Source organism: Ovis aries, chromosome 12, assembly GCF_016772045.2.
Source record: "Ovis aries strain OAR_USU_Benz2616 breed Rambouillet chromosome 12, ARS-UI_Ramb_v3.0, whole genome shotgun sequence".
Taxonomy (NCBI): domain Eukaryota; kingdom Metazoa; phylum Chordata; class Mammalia; order Artiodactyla; family Bovidae; genus Ovis; species Ovis aries.
The window spans coordinates 70,647,661-70,670,944 of record NC_056065.1 but is presented as its reverse complement, the minus strand read 5'-3'; the positions used below and the strand labels follow the sequence as shown (position 1 = coordinate 70,670,944).

The 23,284-nt window shown below is 48.1% G+C and overlaps 2 protein-coding genes across 4 annotated transcripts in view; one reads left to right on the top strand and one right to left on the bottom strand.

Annotated features, from left to right (window-relative positions):
- PPP2R5A (protein phosphatase 2 regulatory subunit B'alpha) overlaps positions 1-8,504 on the top strand; it is a 68,610-nt gene extending 60,106 nt beyond the window's left edge. For both annotated transcript variants that reach the window (XM_004013902.6, XM_042229230.2), the window contains 5 exons: positions 3,790-3,840; positions 4,125-4,244; positions 4,325-4,452; positions 5,469-5,570; positions 7,299-8,504. In XM_004013902.6, the coding sequence (XP_004013951.1) occupies positions 3,790-3,840; positions 4,125-4,244; positions 4,325-4,452; positions 5,469-5,570; positions 7,299-7,431 (534 nt within the window). In that variant the 3' untranslated portion in view covers positions 7,432-8,504. The remainder of the gene's footprint in view (positions 1-3,789; positions 3,841-4,124; positions 4,245-4,324; positions 4,453-5,468; positions 5,571-7,298) is intronic.
- Positions 8,505-9,663: 1,159 nt separating this feature from the next.
- The window catches only part of PACC1 (proton activated chloride channel 1), a 32,799-nt gene continuing 19,178 nt past the window's right edge, over positions 9,664-23,284 (bottom strand). The window contains exons 3-8 of one of the 2 annotated variants that reach the window (XM_027956305.3): positions 20,846-21,055; positions 19,307-19,458; positions 16,893-17,035; positions 15,569-15,713; positions 12,876-12,983; positions 9,664-11,167 (exon numbers count right to left, since the gene is read on the bottom strand). In XM_027956305.3, coding sequence (XP_027812106.1) covers positions 11,006-11,167; positions 12,876-12,983; positions 15,569-15,713; positions 16,893-17,035; positions 19,307-19,458; positions 20,846-21,055 — 920 coding nt within the window. In that variant the 3' untranslated portion in view covers positions 9,664-11,005. Of the gene's footprint in view, positions 11,168-12,871; positions 12,984-15,568; positions 15,714-16,892; positions 17,036-19,306; positions 19,459-20,845; positions 21,056-23,284 lie in introns of those variants that run through there. The other variant, XM_042229232.1, reaches the window with a different exon arrangement.

Genomic DNA, 23,284 nt, shown 5'->3' with positions numbered 1-23,284 from the left:
ACCATTTGGAGTTTTCCTTTTAACTTGAATATACTGTTCTTAATATTTGCTTTTTTAAAGAACTAAAGAAAATTTTTAATGTTGGGAAATTTATTCATCGTTATAGCTTCTGGCTTTGGTGTCATGCTAAGTAAAATCCTTCTGCCTTTTGAGATTATAAAAACACTCTCTAGTATTATGTTCTAGTTATTTAACGGATTTAGTTTTTACATGTAAAAACTATTCCATCTATAGTGTTTTTCTAGGGCTGCCATGACAAATTACCACTGTCTCGGTGGTTTAAAATGACAGAAATGTGTTCTCTCACAGTTCTGAAGGCCAGAGTCCAAAATCAAGGTGTCAGCAGGGCTGCCAGGCGCTTTAAGGGTGGTTCGGTTCCTTGCCTCTTCCAGTTTCTGGTGTCTCCAGGCATTCCTGGTTTGTGGCTGCATCTCTCCAATATCACATTGCTGCCCGTTCTTCTGTCTCTCCTCCAACGTTATCTCTTATAAGGATACTTGTCATTTTGGATTTAGGGCCCATCCAGATAACCTGGAATGATTTCACCTTGAGATCCTTAACTTAATTATATCTGTAAAGACCCATTTTCCAAATAAGTCACATTCATAGATTTCATAGAAATTAGGACATGAACATATCTGATTGCAGGCCACCATTCAACCCACCACACTATTGGAAACTGAAATTTTCATGTGACAAGGGTAAGAAATTGTATTCATTTTCTATTGCTGTGTAACAGATTGTCATGAAGTTTAGTGGCTTGAAACAACAAGCATTTATTATTGGATAGTTTCTGCGAGTCAGGAATCCAGGCACAACTTAGCTGGGTCCTCTGCCTCAGGGTCTCTCATAAGACTGCAGTCAAGGTGTTGGCCGGGTAAAATCTCAGATGAGGGAGGAGCTGCTTCTGAGTTCACGTGATGGTTGGTGGTAGCATCCAGTTCTTCACATACTGTTGGACTGCTTCTCCTAACTGGGAGTTGGCGAGCAGCCACCCTCCGTTCCTTGGTACTTGGGCCTGTCTGGCTTCCCAGGTGGCATTAGTGGTAAAGAACCTGCCTGCCAGTGCAACCAATGTAAGAGACATGGGTTTGATTTATGGGTTGGGAAGATCCCCTGGAGAAGGGCAGCACAACCCACTCCAGTATCCTTGCCTGGAGAATCCTGTGGACAGAGGAGCCTGGCTGGCTACCGTCCATGGGGTCACACAGAGTCAGACATGACTGAAGCAACTTAGCATGATGGGCCTCTCCAGCATAGCAACTTGCTCTATCAAAGTTTGCAAGACAAGAAGGCCCAGGAGAATCTGTTCATAAGGTGGAAGTCACATCTTTTCTAACTTTCCCATCGAAATGACATTCTGTCCCTTTTGCCACATTCTGTTGGTCAGAAGCAAGTCCCCAGGCCAGTGCACACTTAAGGGAAGGGCTCAACTACACAAGAAGATGAGTTCAGGAAATCAGGACCATAGGAGATTCTTTCAGGCATCTGCCTCCCACAGGAGCGACATTTTTTTTTTTCTAACTGGTTCAAGTTACCACCAATTCACTGACTAATTTAGCTGTTTTCCAGAACTGAAATGCCACCTTTGTCATATATTAAGTCTTGTATATACTTGAGTCTGTTTAGACACTCCTCTATGTCATATCTTTTCTGTCAGTTTCCTTGGTAATACCTTGTTTTAATTATTATCTGATTATTATAACTGATATTTTGTTTTAAAAGGTATTGATTTTTATATATTTATCTTTTATCTAACCACATACTGAATTTTCCTACTCATTTTAGTACTTTTTCAGTTCTTTTAATATTTATATATACACTTAGGCAAGTAAGTATAATTCTGGTATTCCTTTCCAGCATTATTTATCAAATTCTTCTTACTAGATCGGCTCCAGAACAGTGTTCTTCCCCAGTTTTAATTTGAATGAGTGTTCATTATTGGATGAGACCAATAACTATAAACTTACTTAAAAGGCTGTCAAAGATTTACCTCTACCAAAGCACCCCAATGTTTTACTGCCTATTTCCAGGAATCAGTATGTAAGTTGATTACTGATGGTTTCTGATAAATTCTTAGTTCAGACTTACAAAATTGTTATCAAAATATATAGTCAATCAAACAACTGTTCAAAATCTTTTGAGATGATCATATAGTTTTTGAGGTTTTTTTCACCCCTTTTAACCTATAATGAGTTGAATCATTCTGGAATTTCTGGAATAACTTATGGGGTAGATAGTATTATTCTGTTAATATACTGTTCAGTCACTGAGTCATGTCTGACTCTTTGCAACCCCATGAACAGCAGCACGCCAGGCCTCCCTGTCCATCACCAACTCCTGGAGTCTACCCAAACTCATGGCCATTGAGTCGGTGATGCCATCCAACCATCTCATCCTCTGTCGTCCCCTTCTCCTCCTGCCCTCAATCTTTCCCAGCATCAGGGTCTTTTCAAATGAGTCAGCTCTTCACATCAGGTGGCCAAAATATTGGAGTTTCACCTTCAATATTAGTCCTTCCAATGAACGCCCAGGACTGATCTCCTTTAGGATGGACTGGTTGGATCTCCTTGCAGTCCAAGGTACTCTCAAGAGTCTTCTCCAACACCACAGTTCAAAAGCATCAATTTTTTATAGACCAACTCTCACATCCGTACATGACTACTGGAAAAACCATAGCCTTGACTAGACGGACCTTTGTTGACAAATTAATGTCTCTACTTTTTAATATGCTGTCTAGGTTGGTCATAACTTTCCTTCCAAGGAGTAAGCGTCTTTTAATTTCATAGCTGCAATCACCAGCTGCAGTGATTTTGGAGTCCCCCCAAAATAAAGTCAGCCACAGTTTCCACTGTTTACCCATCTATTTGCCATGAAGTGATGCGACTGGATGCCATGATCTTAGTTTTCTGAATGTTGAGCTTTAAGCCAACTTTTTCACTCTCCTCTTTCACTTTCATCGAGGGGCTCTTTAGTTCTTCTTCACTTTCTGCCATAAGGGTGGTAAGTTAAGTCACTCAGTCGTGTCCGACTCTTTGTGACCGCGTGGGCTGTAGCCCACCAGGCTCCTCCGTCCATGGGATTTGTCATCTGCATATCTGAGATTACTGATAGTTCTCCCGGCAATCTTGATTCCAGCTTGTGCTTCCTCCAGCCCAGCATTTCCCATGATGTACTCTGCGTATAGCAGGGTGACAGTACATACTCCTTTTCCTATATACTGTTACATTCAGTTTAATACAGATTTTTACAACTGTGTTTACTTGAATTCATGACTTCTTGTCTCACTGTATTTGGCTTATCAAAACTGTGCTAGCCATGAAACAAATTTGGAAGCTTTCTGGCTTTTGGGGGATGCTTCATGATGGTTTGAAAAATAGGAATTATCTGTTCCTTAATTTTTCCATAAAATAACCTCCCTTCCTCACCCCACCAAGTCATTAGCTCATACTTAGTAGGAAGTAGCCCTTACTACTCTTAAAATTATTTATAAGTTTAATTGCTAACTATGTCAGTCTTCCTGCTTCATGAAAATCAGGGACCATCTTGGTCTTGTCCATCAGTGTGTCCCTGATCTAGAGCAGTATCTGGTACAGAGGCACTCAGCAGGCATCTGTTGAAAGGGTAAAAGCCTAAATAAAGCTGAGCAGAGTGAGGGGAGATGCAGAGGTACTGAATAATACTCTGCTACTTCAGAATGAATATTGATATTATCACAGTTACTTAAAATTTCCTGAGGTTAGCCAGCTTCATTGCTTAATTCATGCCAAATTTTTCCCTTTTTTGAAGGTGATCAGAGGATTGCTGAAATTTTGGCCAAAAACATGCAGTCAGAAAGAGGTGAGTTTTGTTTAACAAAAACAGTGCATTTTATTAGAACTTCTCAATCTGAGGGCTATACCCTGTGCTTCCTTGGGTTGCGGGTATCACCACCACTACCTACCAAGCAGGCACTGTTCTGTGGGGTTTAGAGAAACTTGGTGGAAGAGCTGTCCATTATGGTAAGTTGCATATACTGTCAAGGTATTTTTCGTCCACTGTTAACCTTCTCATTTGTGTTTTCTATATTAACATCATATAATTTGTCATATTATGTTTCTTAAAAGAAAATTTTTTTAACCTAGGTGATGTTTTTAGGAGAAATTGAAGAAATCTTAGATGTCATTGAACCAACACAATTCAAAAAAATTGAAGAGCCCCTTTTTAAGCAGATATCCAAGTGTGTATCCAGTTCTCATTTTCAGGTATGGTGTTTTCAGTGAAGCCATTTTTATTTTACACTATTACTTTTCTTAGTTTTGATGTTTCTGAATGTCTTTTTTAGGTTGCAGAAAGGGCACTGTACTTCTGGAACAATGAATATATTCTTAGTTTGATTGAGGAGAATATTGATAAAATTCTGCCGATTATGTTTGGCAGTTTGTACAAAATCTCCAAAGAACACTGGAATCCGTAAGTGTCTTTTATGTTGATTGTGTCATTTTTGTTTTTCTAACGTCTTTGTCATTTGATCTCATAACCCATACATAGGAAACCTATACAGATTTGGAACTCCCAAGGTTAACATCACATGGTTCTATTGTGCAGTGAGTTTTATGACGTTGTACATATATGTGGGTCTGTATGTTTGTTTGTTTGTAGCAGAGAAAGGTTTATTGCAGGGCCAAATGAATGGGGTGGCTTATCTTTAAAAACTCTGAACTCCTGCATGTTCTTAATTTTTGTTTAGAATTGCAAATCTAAGGACTGTCTGATAGGACATTCTGCCAGTATCCAGGCTCACATCTCAGCTGGCTTAGCCCAGGGAGAAGCGTCAGTGCTCAGGGTCACGTCAGTGATGTTTAGATTGCGTATGTTCTAAATTCTGTAACATCCTTATCCTGTTGTCTACTTTTCTTCTTACAAGTCATAGTAATTGCATCTTTTCCAGCTGCTTTTAATGCTGTTATTCAGGATTTGTGGTAGTAGACTCTAGAGTAGTCCCTGTGTTCCCTCATAGCTCAGTTGGTAAAGAATCTGCCTATAGTGCAGGAGACCTGCGTTCGATTCCTGGTTGGGAAGATCCTCTGGAGAAGGGCAACCCACTCCAGTACTCTTCCCTGGAGAATCCCATGGATAGAGGAGCCTAGCAGGCTACAGTCCATGGGGTCGCAAGAGTCGGACACGACCTGGTGACTAAATCATCAAATCAGACTCTAGAGCAGACAGGAAGCTGGCCATAACATTTTTAGGGTTTAACTCAAGCATGACACAGTGGGAAGGACATGAGTTTTGTAATCAGATAGACTATCTCTGCTACCACTGGCTGGGTGACCTTCAACAAATTACTGAACTTCTTGAGCTTCAGTTTATCCTCACTAGTGGATTGACTGAGTCAGTCAGTGTCAAACCCATTTCAGAGATGATAGTGATACATTTCCCATCTGTTAGTAGCATCAGTAACCCAGTACTGGCTTATTTCCTTTTAGGACCATTGTAGCACTGGTGTACAATGTGCTGAAAACCCTCATGGAGATGAACGGCAAGCTTTTCGATGACCTTACTAGCTCATACAAAGCTGAAAGACAAAGGTATTTGACATTTTTAATTACAAAGTTAACTGTACATTTTAGATTACTTGAATGTGATTCAGTCCAATAAGGTATTCTAAGTTAAAATTATGTTTAAAAAGCCAATTACATCGCCATTACAATTTGAACATCTCAGGTGGTGTTATGGTTTAGAACCTGCCCACCAATGCAGGAGACGCAAGAGACACGGGTTCAAGCCCTGGGTCAGGAAGATCCCTTGGAGGAGGAAATGGCAACCCATTCCAGTATTCTTGCCTGGAGAGAATCCCATGGACAGAGGAGCCTGGTGGACTACAGTTCATAGGGTCACAGAGTCAGACACGACTGAAGCGGCTTAGCATAATGAACACTTGATGGGCTTCCCCGGTGGCTCAGGGGAAAGATTCCGCCTGCCAGTGCGTGTGAACAGAGGAGCCTGGCAGTCCAGGGCGTTGCAAAGTTGGACTCAGAGATTAAACAATAACAACAATAATAAATACTTTAAAGTCATATGCAGGTAAACTCCTAATGGTTAGATTATGATTTTAATGTGGATCATAAATTCTGATCTCATTGTGAGCCTTAGACTTCATCAGTCTTGGTAATATCTACATTGTGAAATACATTTTATATTAAATTTTAAATACTATTTTAATCAGTTTTATTTTTACATTTATGAGAATTGATTTTGTCCACATGGGCTTCCATAGTGAGCTTATTCTTTAACTGTTCCTTGCACAATATTTAAACTTAAGGTGGACAATAACTGATGTACCTGAGCCCACTTATTTCTAATAATTGTATCACCTATTATGTTTGGAAAAACTGATCTACTTTAAGTTCTTAGTCCTGGTTTTCTGGTGTCAAGTAGGGAAAGGATCTCTCTTCTTCAAAGTCATCCTAGTCCATCAATAACTAACTCAATGCATTATTTATTTTAAATAGCACCTTTCAGGCAGGAAAACAAAGTAGGTAGTTAAGAGCTCTGGAAGCAATAGGAACAAGGAAGAGGTGACTAGGATCATATGAAACTTACATTGAAAAATGCATATTTCACATAACTAAGACTGATCCTGTATCTCACTATCTGCGTGAATCAGCACTTTTGTCCCCTTAAAGCATATGTAACTGTGGAACTGTAAACCTGTGGGTTTTTCACACATTTATATAGCCCTTCAGAATAGTAGTGTCCACATTATTCAAAAATGTTCTCTTTAGAACTGAAATTAAGTATTAATAATTGAAGCAACATGTTTTGAGTTTTGTGGGGTTAAGAGATTATTCACACTTTAAAAGTTTCCATCTGACATGCAAGAGACAAGAGATAGTAAGACACAGACTGGTCGGTAGCTTAGAGATGGGATGCGGAAGGATGCAGATCCACCAGGAAACGACCCCAGACCGACTCGTGGCAAAAGAGCGATCGTGACGACTACAGCCACTGCATGGGGTTTACATGACTGAGTCCACGTTGAGTGGTTTGTCAGCCATGAAGCACTTACAGTGGCCGTGGCGATGGCAATACATTTCAGTTGGTGCAGGAGACGCACGGACATGGTTAATTTCGCTGAGGAGAGTAATGGCAAATAACGCAGTGCCCTAGGTAGACCTGACTCTCAAATGCTTTAGGTGGGGGGGTTTAAGTGAAATGTGAGTCAGCAAGTCTGTTTTCCAGCAAACTGCCAAACAGCATGTTTCTTCAAGCTATGAAATAAATTTCTAACTACAAAATTCTTGCTTTGTTTAAAGGGAGAAAAAGAAGGAATTGGAACGAGAAGAATTATGGAAAAAATTGGAGGAGCTAAAGCTAAAGAAAGCTCTAGAAAAGCAGAACAGTGCTTACAACATGCACAGTATTCTCAGCAATACAAATGATGGATAAAAAAAAAGCCTGCCACCTCTGTTGGCTAGGCAGTTTTGTACACTTTTTTGAAATATGTAAAAATTATGAAACAAACCTCATCAGTATAATTAAAAGGCCAATTTTTTTTCTGGCAACTGTAAATGAAAAAATATATGGACTAAACATAGCCCTATGCTGTATCATGGCCACAGTATATTGTAACCCTTGTCTAATCATTGATTTGTGTCACTTCTGAAGTTTCACAGAAATGAATGAACTTTCTCATCAATGTGATGAGTGAAATAATTACGGGATTGGTAGGAATCATGGCTTGAATCCTGGTTTTGGTTGTGTTGCACATAGGCGTAGTAGTCTGCTCTGTATATTTTTCCCTTTGATAATGTGCTTTTCACATCGCTGCAGACCTTAGTTACATCCTAGGAAAAAAGACTATTTCCTAAACTAAAACTAAGGTGTAATTCTTATCCTTCCCTTCATCTCTTCCAGAAGTATGATGGAGGGAACTACTTGCCCTAAGCCTTCCTTTTGATATATTACTGTACTCTGGAATTTGAGCAAAAACTTAATTCCAGGCTTTAAAAAGCACAAATTATAAATAAAAGCTGGGAAAGTAAACCAGATTTCAGATCAGTCCTTATGCATCTCCCCCTTCATCTGCAACTCCCCAGGGTGATGAGCACAGACTAGTGGAGGCAGCATGGTGAACACAGCCTGCCTCTCCGTTCATTCCTCCTCTTCCTCCCAAAGGCTGAAGGCAGGGCCTTCCCAGTCCTCACAGCCTGCCCTTCTCCGGCTCCTCCTGACAGGGACGGAGGCTTTGAGTCCCACGGTGTGGTGGTGCAGAGCGCGCATTGTCACTGCCTGGCTTTACTTAAAGGAAACGCAGTAGGCTTCCTCTGTAGGGTTCTGAAAAGGCGGCCTGTAGGAAGTCATGTATGTTTTTACTTGGTCAAGTATTTCTCACATTTTATTATCAGAGTACCATTCCAATCTCTTAACTTGCAGTTGTGTGGAAAACTGTTTTGTAATGAAAGATCTTTATTGGGGGATTGAGCAGCATTTAATAAAGTCTATGTTTGTATTTTGCCTTACGTCACCTTTGCTTTTTTCAGCACTGAGTTGAGACATCCAGAAGCCCGCCCCCTCCATTCACTCATATATGTGTACATACATGTATACACAGAAAACTTGTAAGGCAAACTGCAGGTTGTATGCCAGTTAAAGAACAGAAAGACTGTGTGCTGGAGACGAGTGTTCCAGCCATTTCCCAAAGTCTTCTATTTTATAGAATTTGTACATAAAATTCTAAATTTGAGGATACCTCTCCATCTTCCTTCATGTCCCTTTATGTTCACAGGATGGGTTTAACTTACCTTAAATGTGTATACATACATAGACAGTGTTAACTAAAACAGACCCAGGAGCAAAATCTCAAAATCTGTAAGTAATGGCACTGTTTTTTATGGGGGGCAGGGAGATTGTGGCAGAATCAGAAACTTACCAGGCTTTCAACTACTGATACCTGCTTCTGCTCTTTCACAACCATAAAAAACTCGAGCAGAAATTCTAGCACATTTCTTCTAGGTCACTGCGAAGGCAGCTCATTCCACTCACTGTGGCCCCAGGAGAAACTTCCTTTCGGGAATTGGCTCATATTTTACACTGTTTCCAAGGGGCAGCCTTACCACAACCATCCAGACCCAGTGTTCTTGCCCAATGCTCCACGCTAACCCAAGGCCCGCTAGGATTACTGACAGCTGGGGGCAGCACACGCAGAAGAAAAGGGATCCATCCTACTACTGAACACCACAAAAGGCAAACCCAGCCCCCCTAGAAGAGAAGGCTGGGTCTTAATGTCTTATTTTGCCGGTCTAAGCATATATCCTTTACTAAGAGCAGCTAGAGCAGGTTTTGACAGGCTGCAGTTAACAGCTGTTAAAAGAGCTAGAAACGCTCACTTCTGACCTAGGTACTCACTCTAAAGCATATTCAAGAGGTCTCTCAACTTCCTAAAATAACAGGAAGTGCAGTTTCAGTATGTTCATTGGAGCCAATTTTGTGAGATACTTAGTATGAAAATGGTGTGTCAACTTTAGAAATACTTTAAAAATACACACACTTGTTTTTCAATACTGTTGTTAATGTAAGCTTCTATGCCAGGCTTTGTATTTGCCTTACAGAAAAGTGTTACAAGACCTTGGTTAAAGTTGGTATGCCTGCTTCAGTGCCACAGAAAAATAGCACAGAATATTTCCTTACACAAGTTCACTTTTAATAATTCAACCAAAAACCAGTTTCTTGCTAAGTTAGACATGAGATTAAAATTGGCCCCCTCATACATTGGAGTTTTTCTCTTTGAATTACCTAAAACCAAATTATGAAATTGAAGAAGTGCTACCCACAAAATTGAAATACTACCCAAGTCCTCTCTGGATGCAAAGGTCATGTAAACAGTTTAGAACTCCCAAAAATAATTTCCAAAACCTTAAATCAGTCAATGGCTATCATGTGAAAAATACCCAGACGGTACTCCTTTCAGGCTAGGCTGAAAGCTCTGAGGGTCCATGCTGAGGGTGCCTTTCTCAGATGGGTGGGCTGCAGGACAGAAGAGTTAACACAGCTTATTCACAGAGCTTCACCACCACTTCCTGCCCACCCTGCCCTTCCCTGCACGTGCTTGTGATGTACTGTGGGAGTCCAGGCTCACCCCCCCCCCCTTTTATTTGGAGGTCACGGGATAAAAGCATACCAGTGCCTACTGATGGAGCAGATGCACACACTGGCTCACTGATTCCTTCGGTATCAACCTAACTTTTACTCACTTGTTAATGAAATCATCAAATCACTGAGGAGGGACCTACTCTGCACACATGTCCTAGCGCTTCTGCATGTTAATCACGCCAAACTCATACATGCATCAGTCAGTATTCTAGCCAGACAGGTAGGTAGGTGGCTGCTCAGTCCAAGTGATCTAATTACTATAGTTTCCACAGTAGTTTTAAAAAACAGTCTCATTTAATATTTAACACATGAGTGAGTGTGTCAGAGACTTGCACATGGCACCAGAGATATGAGGGGTTTTGTGTTTCTCATGAATAGCACACTGGTTGGTTCCACACTGTGATCACCGCCGGAGAGTCACCAGTGGGGCAGAAGAAAGTCACACACTTTTCTGTTCATTTAAAAAAAATCTCAAGGAGAAAACCTACGATCAGAACCTTAATCATCCTGTTGGACCTTAACTATACACCAAACCAAGGAAGAAGGAAGACGGCTTCCACAAACTTTCAGAAAACTGGATTCTATCTGAGTCCATCTTCCATTTGACATATTCATGTCATATGTCACAAAATGTTCATTAATAATTTAAATACTTAAATAGCGTTTAGGTCATCCACTGGATCTGTTCCACTGGGCTCTAAGACAGTCTCGCTGGGGGGCCAGGTTAGAAGCTGCAGTGTGACAGGCTAGCCCCTGGCAAAGCCCATTTTCTTCAAGTGAGGACTGGATCGTTGGCAGCCTGGTTTACCAAAGGGGAAGTGATGAGAACTTCCATCAACTCGGGCAGTTTCTGCGAAGAACATCGGCAACTTCAGCTTATGTGGTTTGTTGCCTGACCTCTTTTCTTAAGGTATCGTCTCCGAATTTTGATCATCCATTTCACACTCAGTTTGGCAAATTCTGCAGCTTTAAATAATGCCAAGAAGGCCCCACAGAGAAGAGCAATTGTGTTCCAAGGATTGGCGGTGATTATCTGTGAAATGGAAACAAACACAAGTTTCTCAGTTGGCTTCCATTTTTGATTCTCAGTGTTACTGTCAAAGAGCCCCCCAGATTACTGGCACAACGAGAAAAACAACCGGTTTTTAAGACTGCCATAACTTGGGACTTCCTGGCTGTCCAGTGGTTAGGACTCCGTGCTTCCACAGCAGGGTGCACGGGTTCGATCTCTGGTCAGGAAACAGATTCGGCATGCCACTTGGTGCAGCCAAGAAATTATTAAATTGCCATAACTCTATACTTTGTTCACAGCTCCAGTTTGAGGAGAAAAATACTAGCCCCTCTTGATAATAAAGTGACCCTGAAAGAAAAAGAAAAATTTTTCAAAAAAGCTCTGCACAAATAAGATAATCAGTGCTGAGTTTTAAATTTCTGGCCTAATTCACAATGCGACCTTGCTTCCAAACAACACTGATGGCCTGCAGGCCAGGACCCCCCGACTCACCTGCCCTGGCCGCTTCCCCGAGTCACTGATGCTTTCAGGCCCTTCACAGCTCCCGATGACCACTAAGCCTAACCCTCTCAATGTGAGCAGAGAGACTTCTCCCACAGTCTGCCCTGGCAGTTCCTCGCGGTCTGCAATTACTTCCTTTATGGCTTAGGTGGTCCTCTGACCCACTGAAACTCCTTCAAGGCCGAGGTCACGGCTTGTACGTCTGAGTTCCCCGTTTGGTCAACACATAGCACTTCTAAGTCCCAGTTCAGCAGGGGGACCTCGGGCTCATCTATGAAAGGGGTTACTCCACCACCACCATTCAGGATGCCTGTGGACCTGACGGATAACTTAAGTCAAGGGACCTTGAGCTCAGGGCTTTATTCATTCTTCTATGCAGCGTCTTTTATTCAGGGGGTCCGCACACACTTAATGTGTGCATGGCCCAGCCAGGCCCACAACTAACAGCGTGGTGGGATCACGCACCACGTCAGAGACCCTCCGGGTTTGAGCCTCAGCTCTGCGATGTCTTCCCCCAGCCCACAACCGCATCAAGATACTTTATGATGATCTTGAAACAAAAACTGCTTATCAGATACAGGACTAGCTCTGGGGGATGGTGTCTCAGGAATGTTCTGGCAAAGCTGTCCCATTACTCCTCCCCTTCTGAGACGGTGAGTCTAGAATCTGACATTAATTGATGCTCTCTTTAATTTCTGATTAGTTTAATTTCTTTTTTCTTTCTGGCCCCACGCCACAGGGCAGGTGGGATAGTAGTTCCCCAACAAGGGATCAAACCGTCACCCCCTGCATTGGAAGCATGGAGTCTTAACCACACTGGACTGCCAGGGAAGTCCCCTGAGGAGTACCTTTCTACTTTGACTGATGACAAATAAAAGATTCTTATTCTACAGAGCAATAAAACAAACAACAACGGCTTCCAGCAGCAGTGACTAGACGATTAACTTCATGCTTTCTACTCCAGTCACTCATCACCACTGCAGAGTGGCTACTCCAGACTAAGCACCGTGCCGCACACTTTTAACAGTGAACAAAGACGAAGCCCCCGTGTTCACAGGGAAGACGGTCCAGCGCTGAAGACGAAATTAAACACAAATGAAAGAGAACGTGCATGTCACAAATACAAGCAGCAGATCAGCGCTATGGAAGGAGATGAGGGCAGCCCGCGAGGATGAGCCTAAACAGCTCAGGTAGGAAGCTCACGGTCAAGACCTTAGGCGATACTCACATCCTGGACTTTCTGGATGAAAGGATCTTTCCATTCAAAGACCACAAAAAACAACTGAGCGCTTTTCTCGGCCACGGGTCTCTGGTCAATGTAGTTAACCACACTGGTCTAGGTACAGAGGAGAGAAAGCAGTGTTAGCACCTGTGTGCCGCCCTGGCCGGGGCTCCAGGGAAGGTAAGGGCAGTTTAGGGGGTCTGACACCCCGGCTCCCCTCGCTCCATCTTTTGAGAGACAAAAACCTCCTCTACACCATGTCCTGAGACTGGTCCCAGAGCCCAGGCTTCAGCTTGGTTCCCATAGGATCTGAAGTATACAGTGGGTGTTTTGGACTGTCACTGAAATCTGTCACTAGATACCTGTGCATGCTAAGTCACTTCCATCGTGCCCGATTCTGTGACCCCAGGGACCATAGCCCACCCAGGCTCCTCTGTCCATGGGATTCTCCAGGCAAGAATACTGGAGTGGGTTGCCATGCTCTCCTCTAGGGGATCTTCCCCACCCAGGGATCAAACCTGTGTCTCTTACGTCTCTGGCACTGGCAGGCGGGTTTCTTGACCACTAGCGCCTCCTGAAAAGCCAGATATCTCTACTCCTGATTAAATCATTTTCAAAGTACTGTGTAAGACTCAACTCACAACATAAAAATCTCACATTTCAAAATACTTGACCTGAAGAGCTGAGTGTTACAACCCTTCCAGTCTTGCAGGACAAAGTGCAGCCTCACAGACTGGCCCAGCTGAGCACTCCCTGTAAACAGTTAGCAGGCGTGCTTGGTGAGGCCTGGTTACAGCAACTGCAGAGGCTGGGAGGTGAGATGGAGAGCAGACAGGTCCCAGGGGCAGAAGCCTGGATGGGCCATCATCTGCTCTGAGCCTCTCCTTTGCACTCATCAGTTCAGTTCAGTTCAGTCGCTCAGTCGTATCTGACTCTTTGCGACCCCATGGACTGCAACACGCCAGGCTTCCCTGTCCATCACCAACTCCTGGAGTTTACTCAAACTCATGTCCACTGAGTCGGTGATGCTACCCAACTATCTCATCCTCTGCTATTCCCTTCTCCTCCCGCCTTCAATCTTTCCCAGCATCAGGATCTTTTCAAATGAGTCAGCTCTCCTCTGCAATCATTAACAGGACAAAACGCCCATCTCACTGAGCTGTAGCAAGGCTCTCGTAAAACACACAGGAAAAGCATTTTGAACTTTACAACATGATATAAAAACATTAAGAAAATAATTTTTAAAACATTTTTGTTCCAAGGAGTGTTCACATCCCTTGCCAAAGACTTCCCATACAGACAATGCTGAAAGGCACACGCGCCTTCCATAGCGCACAGGCTCTCGGGGTGAGGGGGCTGGCCCCATGGTTTCAGATCACAGCTGGAGCTCCCAGGGGAGCCAGGGAAGCCTGTGAAGATCTAACCGTAAGGTGGACACGCCGAGTCTCCTTTCTCAGCTGATTTGGGGGCCAGATAAGAAAGAACTTGTAGAGTTCTTGGCAGAAAAGTGTGGTGTAAAAATCTAGGCGATGACAACCATCTTGCAAAAGAGAAATATTTTAAGGACCTACTGCCAGGGGGTCATCACCACCTATGGCAGGAAAAAAAAAAAAGAATCCTGTCTCTTAAAGGAAACTGGCTTCAAGCCTTTCCCAAAGGCCTCCCACCTGGAGAAGTCCTAGGACCGTGGTGCGGGCAGGGGCAGACCCAGAGAGGCCCTGAGTGCCTGGCTTCCGTTGGCCCGTCCGTCAGCTGGAGTGGGTCCTCCTACTTCAACCTGGCCCCTTCCTAACGCTGCCCCTCGGAGCCCAGCCCAAATGGAACTCCTCCATGGGGGAGCAGAGGATGCGAGAACAGAGCCTTCTCCACGCCCCTGCAGACCCCCAACCACCGACACACAACACACGGGGTGGTCGGGCCCTGGGCGTGCATGCCAGCGGGAGGACTGAGCCCCCGCAGGGGCTGAAGCCGAGGCAACCCCAGGGTCCCCTCCCTCCACCCCAGCTCCACGCCTTTTCCCAAGAGCCTCTCACTCTCCTGCCTGGATCATGGCATGCTTTCTGGCTGCAGGTCAGAGGGCTGAAAGCTTTCCTATCACATTTCCTTCCCATTAGCAAAGCGTTCTGAGCATGTACCCAACACATTTATCACTCTTACAAGTGACATCACTATCACTATCATAACGGTACCTGTGTTTTAAAACACTCAGACAAAAAGAATGAGATTTTTTTTTTTAAACCGAACAGATTAGAATGAGATTTTAAAAATATAAAAAGAAATTTTCCTCCTGTGTCCCAATGGGTCACCACGCACCTAACACTTCAGAGCCCCTCCCTGCATCTGACCTCTGCCCTGCGAAGTCTTTTTTTTTTTTCAAATGCAGCTGCCAGCTATGTGGGAGGGAGTGGAGCAGAGCTACAAACCAGCTCAGATCCAGCTGGACCAGGCACTGCTCTGTGAAATGCTCCACCGTGTGCGCTCTGGGAGCCACTGGGACAAAAGCAAAGGGTCTGGGACAGGCTGGGCCTGCAGAAGAAACACGCAGCGAATCCCCCGGCGGCGGGCCCACTCACTTCCTATCGAACATCCACTCACCCTTAAGACCCCGGGGTGAAGCTGACCCCTCCGAGAGGCTTCCCTGCACGCAGGACTCAAGGGTGGACCCAGGGACGGCGCAAGGTGAGCCCAGCGCCACCTACCTCCTGCCGGAACTCCACCGCCTCCCGCCCGTTCTCCTCCTTGGTCTCCACCAGGGACATCTTAACCCAGGTGCGGAAGCCCCCGGAGAACTTCCAGCTGGAATAGGCACTCTCGCAGGCCTGCATGAAGCCGGCCCTGTCTGGGCTTGGAGAGCAGAGAAGGAAGGTCCGCGTTAATCAGGCAGGGCTCCAACTTAGCCAGACAAACTCCAGCCCCTACCGGCAGCCAGCTCCTCTGCTGGTACTGGCAGGACGCGGCCCACCCCCTCCTTCCTCACGGCTGGAGGGGAAGCTGCCGCCTGCCTCAAGGCTGAAGCATGGTCTCTGGAGCTCCCAGCAGAAGCCCCCTACCCCACCCCTCTCCCTGTCTTCTCCACCACCTGCTCCCAGCAAAGAGGCCTGCAGACTGGGCTGGGCCCCCCAGCACCCTGGAGAACTCAGCTTCAGCAGCCCTGAGGTGCCCTCCCTGGCCATTAGCCTCCCTAAAGGCCCGGAGAGGGGAGGAGGGTTCCCTTGGGAGCTCTCAGCCAGAGGAGGCATCTGCAGCGCCCACCCAAGGGTCACAGAGCGCCCAGGGCCAAGAGGAAACCGCTGCGCAGCGCTGAGAACGCTCAGAGGGGTACAGGGAGGCGCTGGGCAAGGAGGGGACGCAGCCCATGTCTGCAGGGAAAGGAGGGGAGCTCCAGCTAGAAGGGGCAGAAGAGGCCCTGAGCCCCAGAAAAGGGCCACAGTGTGACCAGCAGAGGCAGCTCATGGCCACGTCAGCCCGGGGGTGGAGGGGCAGCCTCCCTTTGGCCACGGCTCCTTGAAACGGAGCCGCCGCACCTGGAGGACCCAAGTCACCAGCCCCTCAGGACCCCCTGCAGGACACGCTCCCGCCACCCACAACCACTCTGGGCCCCAGAGATGGCGCAACAGGGGTGTCCCAAGATGTACAAGAACTTTCACCCTCTCGCTAGAAATGGGTGGCAGGGGGGCACTGGGCCCTCCCTTAGGGCCAGCCCCCCGTCCCTGGACACGGGGGAAACGCAGCCCCAGGCGGAGGCTGGCCGCCTGGGGCCTTACAGAAACCGGGCAGCTCCAGCCTATCCTCTGCAGCGCCGTCAGGGAGTGGGGGACCCAAGTGCCCACCCTCCGGGGCGCATCCAGCTCTGCATGTGGGGTCAGAACACCCTCCCAGGCTCCCCGGACTTTCTCAGGGGGCCCTCCGTCTGCCCGGCGGCCGCCTAGCGTCCCAATTCCCTGCACCTGCCCCCCACCCCCAGCCCAGGGATGCACACGGCTAGAGTGAGATCCTGGGGGTCAAGCGGGCTCTGAAGGGCACCTGTGCAGGAACTCCTGGAAGGACGAGAAGAGCAGGTAATCGATGGCGCTGAAGTCCTCGCTGCTCTGGTTCAGGCGGAACTGGAGGAAGACCAGCTCCCGCTTCTGCACCTCCCGCGGCCCCCGCACAATCAGGGCGGATTTCTGCAGAGACAGAGAGCCCAGAGTGCCAGCCTGGGGAGCCGGGCACACGCGCCCACCCACCGACGCGGGCTCCCCAGTGGACCAGGCCCGGGCAACCCAGGACGCAGGGGTCTCCTCCCAGGGCCAAGGTAGGACACACCTCACAGGTCCCACCCCAGGGGCGTCACTGGGCCTCGGCAGGTGGCCGTGCCTCTCGGGGGAGCTCCACCGCGGCCTCCGCTCCTTCACCGCTCTGCCTGGTGCAGGGAGGGATGCGGGGCCCGGGGATCAGGTGCCTCCTCTCTAGTCCACGGCTGTGGATGGCAAGGAGCCACCTGGGGCTGGAGGCAGTAACTGTAGTCAGCTTCCATCTGCACAGAAACAACTCTCCTTTTGAGCCCTCATTTCATGAATTTCTATGATATTCAGTTAAACTCTGACTATTACAATAAATCCAACCGGCCTGGATGGGTGTGGGCCACGATGACTCCTGGTAAGCGTCCCACTCAGAGGGGAGCCAAGAGGAAGGCAGGCCAGGGAGCCAGTATCCACAGCGCCATCTAAGTGGGCACAGGCTGGTACCCAGGGAACTAAGACAGAGCGGCATCCGGATGGTGTCTGCACTGTACTATCCAGCTCCTCGTTCAAATTTCTTACAGTTCTTTTCATTTAAATTAGCTCCCATTTCCTGGAGTCAATTCTGTCAGTTCCTCTCCAGCCTTTTCTGCTGTTGGTCTCCTGGCGACCCTGAATTCTCCATTCTGAGTGTAGGGTCGGGCTGACTAGCATGGGTCTGGGGTGTGGGCTTCCTCCTAAGGTGGGGCTCTTGCAGGCTGGCCCCAGCCTGGGGCTCATGGGGAGGACACCCCGAGGCAGTGGGCTGTGCAGGCCGGCGGGCCAGGTGCTCCACGTCCTTATCTCCCATAAAGAGTCCTTTATCCCAGCACTCTCCTCCTCCTGCCGCGGACATCCCGTCTCGAGTTCTACTGTTTCTCTCTGCTAACCCAGTGCCCAGGCAGGAACCCCCACCCCGAGCTTATGCAGAGAAGGGCCCCGGGGCCTTCGCCCAGAGCAAACACTGTCCCCAGAAGCCCTGCGAAGGCTGCAAGCCGGGCCGCCGGGCCCAGAGCCAGGATCCCAACTTGCCCAATGGGCAGCCTGGCTCTTCGTGATGAAAGAGAGCTGGGAGTGGGAGGAAAGCCTTCACCACGACAACAGGGACTCCGTGGCCCCTGCTTTCAGGCATGGGCTTTCCCTGGCCCCGCTCCATAGATCTGATCCAACGGGCTGTTTATACCTTACACCAGTTCCTCAAAATCTCTAGTCCTCCTATCCGTTCTTATTATCAATATTGTACCTTACTCTATCATGTGCAGGAATGGGAATTATTTCAGCAGGATTTCAGGAGGAGGTCTAGAATACATATTAACAAAAAGTCTCAGAGGAATTCTTTCATCTCAAGGTCCACCTGGGGCCTTTGTATTACCCAAGGGGCACGTCCTGCTCCGTATTCGACACGCAAGCTGCCTCATCCAGCCGGTCCTTCTGTCCACAGCTTCGCCATCTGCTACCCTTTGGGGGCCCCTGGCTCTCCAGAGACACCCACCTGTGAAATTTTGCTCAGAGGAACAAACAAGCATGCTGCTAACTCCCTTTATGTTTTGGTGCAGAGTTCCTCTGCCTAGAAACCCTTTCCTTCCTTGTTTCGAGCTGGAAAACTTAACGTAGCCCTGTCCTTTTGGAAACAAGGATACGGGATGCAAAGGAGAGGATGTAAATATACACAGAATTCCTTCCTTGCCTCCAGTACCCTTGTCATCCACTATCCTGCTGAGCTGAGCCTCCGTGACGGCCGGGCCAGGGTCCTTGTTCCCGGACCAGCGCTCCTTCTCACAGGGGGCCCCGTTACTCCAGAACACGGATTCCCAGGCCCCGACCCCAGGAACCACAATTCCAGTGGGCCCAAGTGGAACCTGGAATCTGTATTATCAGAAACGATCCTGGCAGTTCTGTTGAGCACTCGGAAATGGGGCCCGCCTGGCGACATCACACCAGCTCCACTCTGCAGCCCTGCCTCCTTCCATCCACACTGAGGGAACCGCAGAGGGTCCCTCAGAGAAGGATGAGGCCCCACTGCCGCCCTGGATGCAGGCGAGCCAGCCACGGCCAGACCCCAGAGGACAGCCTCATGTTTGCTGTGGGTGAGGGCCCACACCAAGGGCAAGGGAGGCTAGCTGGCAGAAAGAAGATGGGGACCCTCGGGGTACGCACTGCCCAGGAGACGAGCGTTACCAGGGTCTGATTGGAGAAGGGGTCCGTGTAGTTGATCCTCTGGGTGGTGCAGTTCACGTCTCCGGGCTGCCCGGGGCTCCTCAGAGGCGGGATGACCTCGTAATAGTGCTTACAGCTGAGCAGCTGGGCCTGACCGGGGTACAGGGCGATGCCTGGAGGCGGGACAGGGAGAAGTGAACACACGCATGTCATGCGTATTTTTTCACACTCATCAATCACCTAAGCCCAGGACTCCCGGGGTGACTGCAGAGGAGGAAGAAAAAAAGGGCTGTTTACAGAGGGTGGGGAGCCCCATGCCCTGCCCTCAGAAAGCCCCGCTCTCATGGAGGCAGCCAGGGCCTTCTCAGTTAGCCCCTCTCCTGGGTGGGGATGCAGTCAGCCCGGTGCCTATAGCAACACCCACCCCATTCAGAGCCCTGCTCCACGTGCTCCCAGGAGGTCCCCCAAGCCAGGAGGCCAGGCCCCCAGGACCGCTGCCTGCCTGCAGGCTCACCGGGCGGCCCTCGGTGGTGGGACTCCCCAGGTCTCCCGTCTCTCATCTCCTGCTCCGACTGGGAGCTCCACGTGTGCAAGTCACATCTCCAAAGTCCCTCCCCTTCCCCAGCCAAGGCGCCGCACTCCAAGCTGCAAGGATGGCAGTTGTTCTAACCACACTGAGAGCTGCACATGGACCCTGGACACCGGCAATGTCAGAGAGACAAAGGGACCAGATACAGAGTAAAACCCACAGAGAGAAAGACCACAGCGGACAGAGAGAGGAGGGACAATCACGAAGCGGGCGAAGAGGCTAGGACCGGCACATGTTGTCAAGAAGCCCCCGGGAGAGGGGACTCGAGACTCCGGCTCTGCACTGTGAACAGTCCGTCCTGAGGGTCACTCGGGGGTGTCCCATGGGCAGAGTGACGGAGGCACAGGCTGGGCGGGCAGAGCCCGAGCCCCCAGACCTCACGCCACGGCCCCCTCCACCGTTCACACCACGCTACCAGAACCCAGCACCAGCGCCACCACCCTGGAGCGGACAGTCCCCTCTTCGGTAGAGATGGCTCCCAGTGGGTGATGTGGCCCGGGGGTCCCCTCTCCCGGCAGGCCCCAGCCACCTCTGGATGGCCGCGCCTCCCCTGCCTCCCGGAACTCCCACTTCCCCTGGTCACTGAGGCCCAGCTCCAGCCAGACTAGACTCATCTTCCCAGAGAAGCCCTGTCTCCCTAAGTTCATCTCTGCTCCTATGGACCCGCCTCCCAGAGAAACTCTTCCATCTGCCAAAGCCCAGCTCAAATCCTGCTGTGAATGAAGTCTTCGGTGCCCACTCCAGCCCTGCAGCCAGCACTCCAGGCTTGGTCTGCGTTGCTCCTCGGCACACGACCCTCTGGATGGGTACCAACAGCAGCTCATGGGGTGGGGCAACCCACACCCAGACTGTCTCAGACTCCCCTGCCCTTCCCATGGTGGCTGGCACCGTGCCAGGAATGCAACAGAGGCTTGGGGGGTATTTAGAAGTCACTGCCTGGGACCCGATGCCTGTCCCGGGGCAGGCGCTACCTGGGGCGTCGTAGCGATCCACCTCCTTGTAAGACACCGACATGACAGGGTGCTTGAGCTTCTCGCGGAAGTCCGTGATGGTCTGGTAGACCAGGAAGACAGCCACGGCCATGAGCAGCAGGTAAATGAAGATGAGCAGGACTGAGAAGACGTTCTTCAGGCAGGCCTTGCTGAAACGGATGCTGCTGGAGGCCGACTCACTGTCCAGGGCTGAGCAACAACAACACACACATGACCCAGAGGACGTCTCCAGGCCCTTGACCTGCTTCACCCCAGAGGCAAGGCTGTCTGCACACCCAACCCCCCCACCCCAAAGCCCAACACCTGGCACCCGTCAACATACACCACACTCCTGCTCTGCCAGGATGGGGACCCGAGCTGGAGGAGACTCCCCCAGGAGACACTTTCAAGCCAGCATGGGCGCTGCCCACCCCTGAGCAGCCGAATCAGTGTGCCCTCCTCTGCCCTGAAGCCCCTCTCACCCCAAGCCTGGCCTGAAGCACTGTTCTCCCAATGGCTGCCTCCTAATTCATCCTTCAGGTTTCAGTTTAGAAAGGCATGTTTCTCAAGGAAGCCCCCTCGACCCCATAACTTGATTGGCACCCGTTTCCCAGTGCTCCCAGGACACCCTATGGCCCTTGTTATCACTCTGCAATGTCACTGTCTACATGTCTTTTTATCCCCCAGGCTGTGAGCTCCACGTGGGTGGATATGGGGCCATTCTTGTCCACACTGCACCCCTAGCCCTTCATGCGACGCCTGGAATACGGCAGGCCTTCTGTAACTAAATGGTGAATGACTGCATGTGTCCTGAGGTCATCCCCTCCCCAAAAGCCCTAAGGTGAAGACTTAAGACAGGGTGACAGTGTTTGGAGCAGGGCAGTCAAGGAGCTAAGGCAGTTAAAGAAGGTCATAAGGATGGGCCCTAATCCAATCGCACGAATGACTATAAAGAAGAGGAAGAGCCCAGTGGCATTTTTCACTGAAACAGAACAAAACATTTTCAATTTGTATGGACACACACAACACCCTGAACAGTCAAAACAATCTTAAGAAAGAAGAACAGAGCTGAAGGAGTCACACCCCCGGACTTGAGACCATCAGTTCAGTTCAGTTCAGTTCAGTCGCTCAGTAGTGTCTGACTCTTTGTGACCCCATGGACTGTAGCACGCCAGGCCTCCCTGTCCATCACCAACTCCTGGAGTTTACTCAGACTCATGACCATCGAGTCGGTGATGTCATCCAACCATCTCATCCTCTGTCGTCCCCTTCTCCTCCCTTTTTCTACCTTTCCTAGCAACTTGAGACTACGCTACAAGGTAATCAAAACAGTATGATATGGGCATAAATACAGAAACACAGGTCAGAAGAACAGAATATCAAGCCCAGAAATAAACCCACACACTCGTGGCTAATTAATCCATGACAAAGGAGGCAAGAGTATACAAAAGAAAAAAGAAAGCCTCTTCAGTAAGCAGTGTTGGGAAAATGGGACAGCTACGTGTGAAAGAATAAAATTAGAACATTCTCTAACAACATACACGAAAATAAACTCAAAATGGATAAAAGATCTAAATGTAAGACCAAATACTATGAAACTTCCAGAGGAAAACATAGGCAGAACGCTCTTTGACATAAATCGCAGCAATATTTTTTTAAATCCACCTTCTAAAGTAATGAAAATAAAAACAAAAGTAAACAATTGGGACTGAATTAAACTTAAAAGCTTAAAAACGAAAAGACAATTTCATGGTCTAGGAGAAAATATTTCCAAACTACAAGACTGACAAGGGATTAATTTCCAAAACATACAAATAGCTCATATAGTTTAATAATAAAAAAAAAAACCCAATCAAAAAATGGGCAAAAGACCTAAACAGACATTTTTCCAAAGAAGACATACAGATGGCCAGAAGACACATGAAAAGATGTTCAATATCGCTAACTATTAGAGTGAAGTGAAGTGAAGTCGCTCAGTCGTGTCTGACTCTTTGCAACCCCATGGACTGTAGCCTACCAGGCTCCTCTGTCCATGGAATTTTCCAAGCAAGAATACTGGAGTGGGGTGCCATTTCTTTCTTCAGGAGATATTAGAGTAACACAGATCAAACCACAACAACATAATCACCTCTCACCTGTACAGAATGACCATCATTGTAAGAGGTCTACAAATAATAAATGCTGGAGAGGGTGTGGAGAAAAGGGAGGGCCTATGGGCAATGGCACCCCACTCCAGTACTCTTGCCTGGAAAATCCCATGGACGGAGGAGCCTGGTAGGCTGCACTCCATGGGGTCGCTAAGAGTCAGACACAACTGAGCGACTTCACTTTCTTTTTTCACTTTCATGCATTGGAGAAGGCAATGGCAATTGCCTGGAGAATCCCAGGAACGGCAGAGCCTGGTGGGCTGCCGTCTATGGGTTCGCACAGAGTTGGACG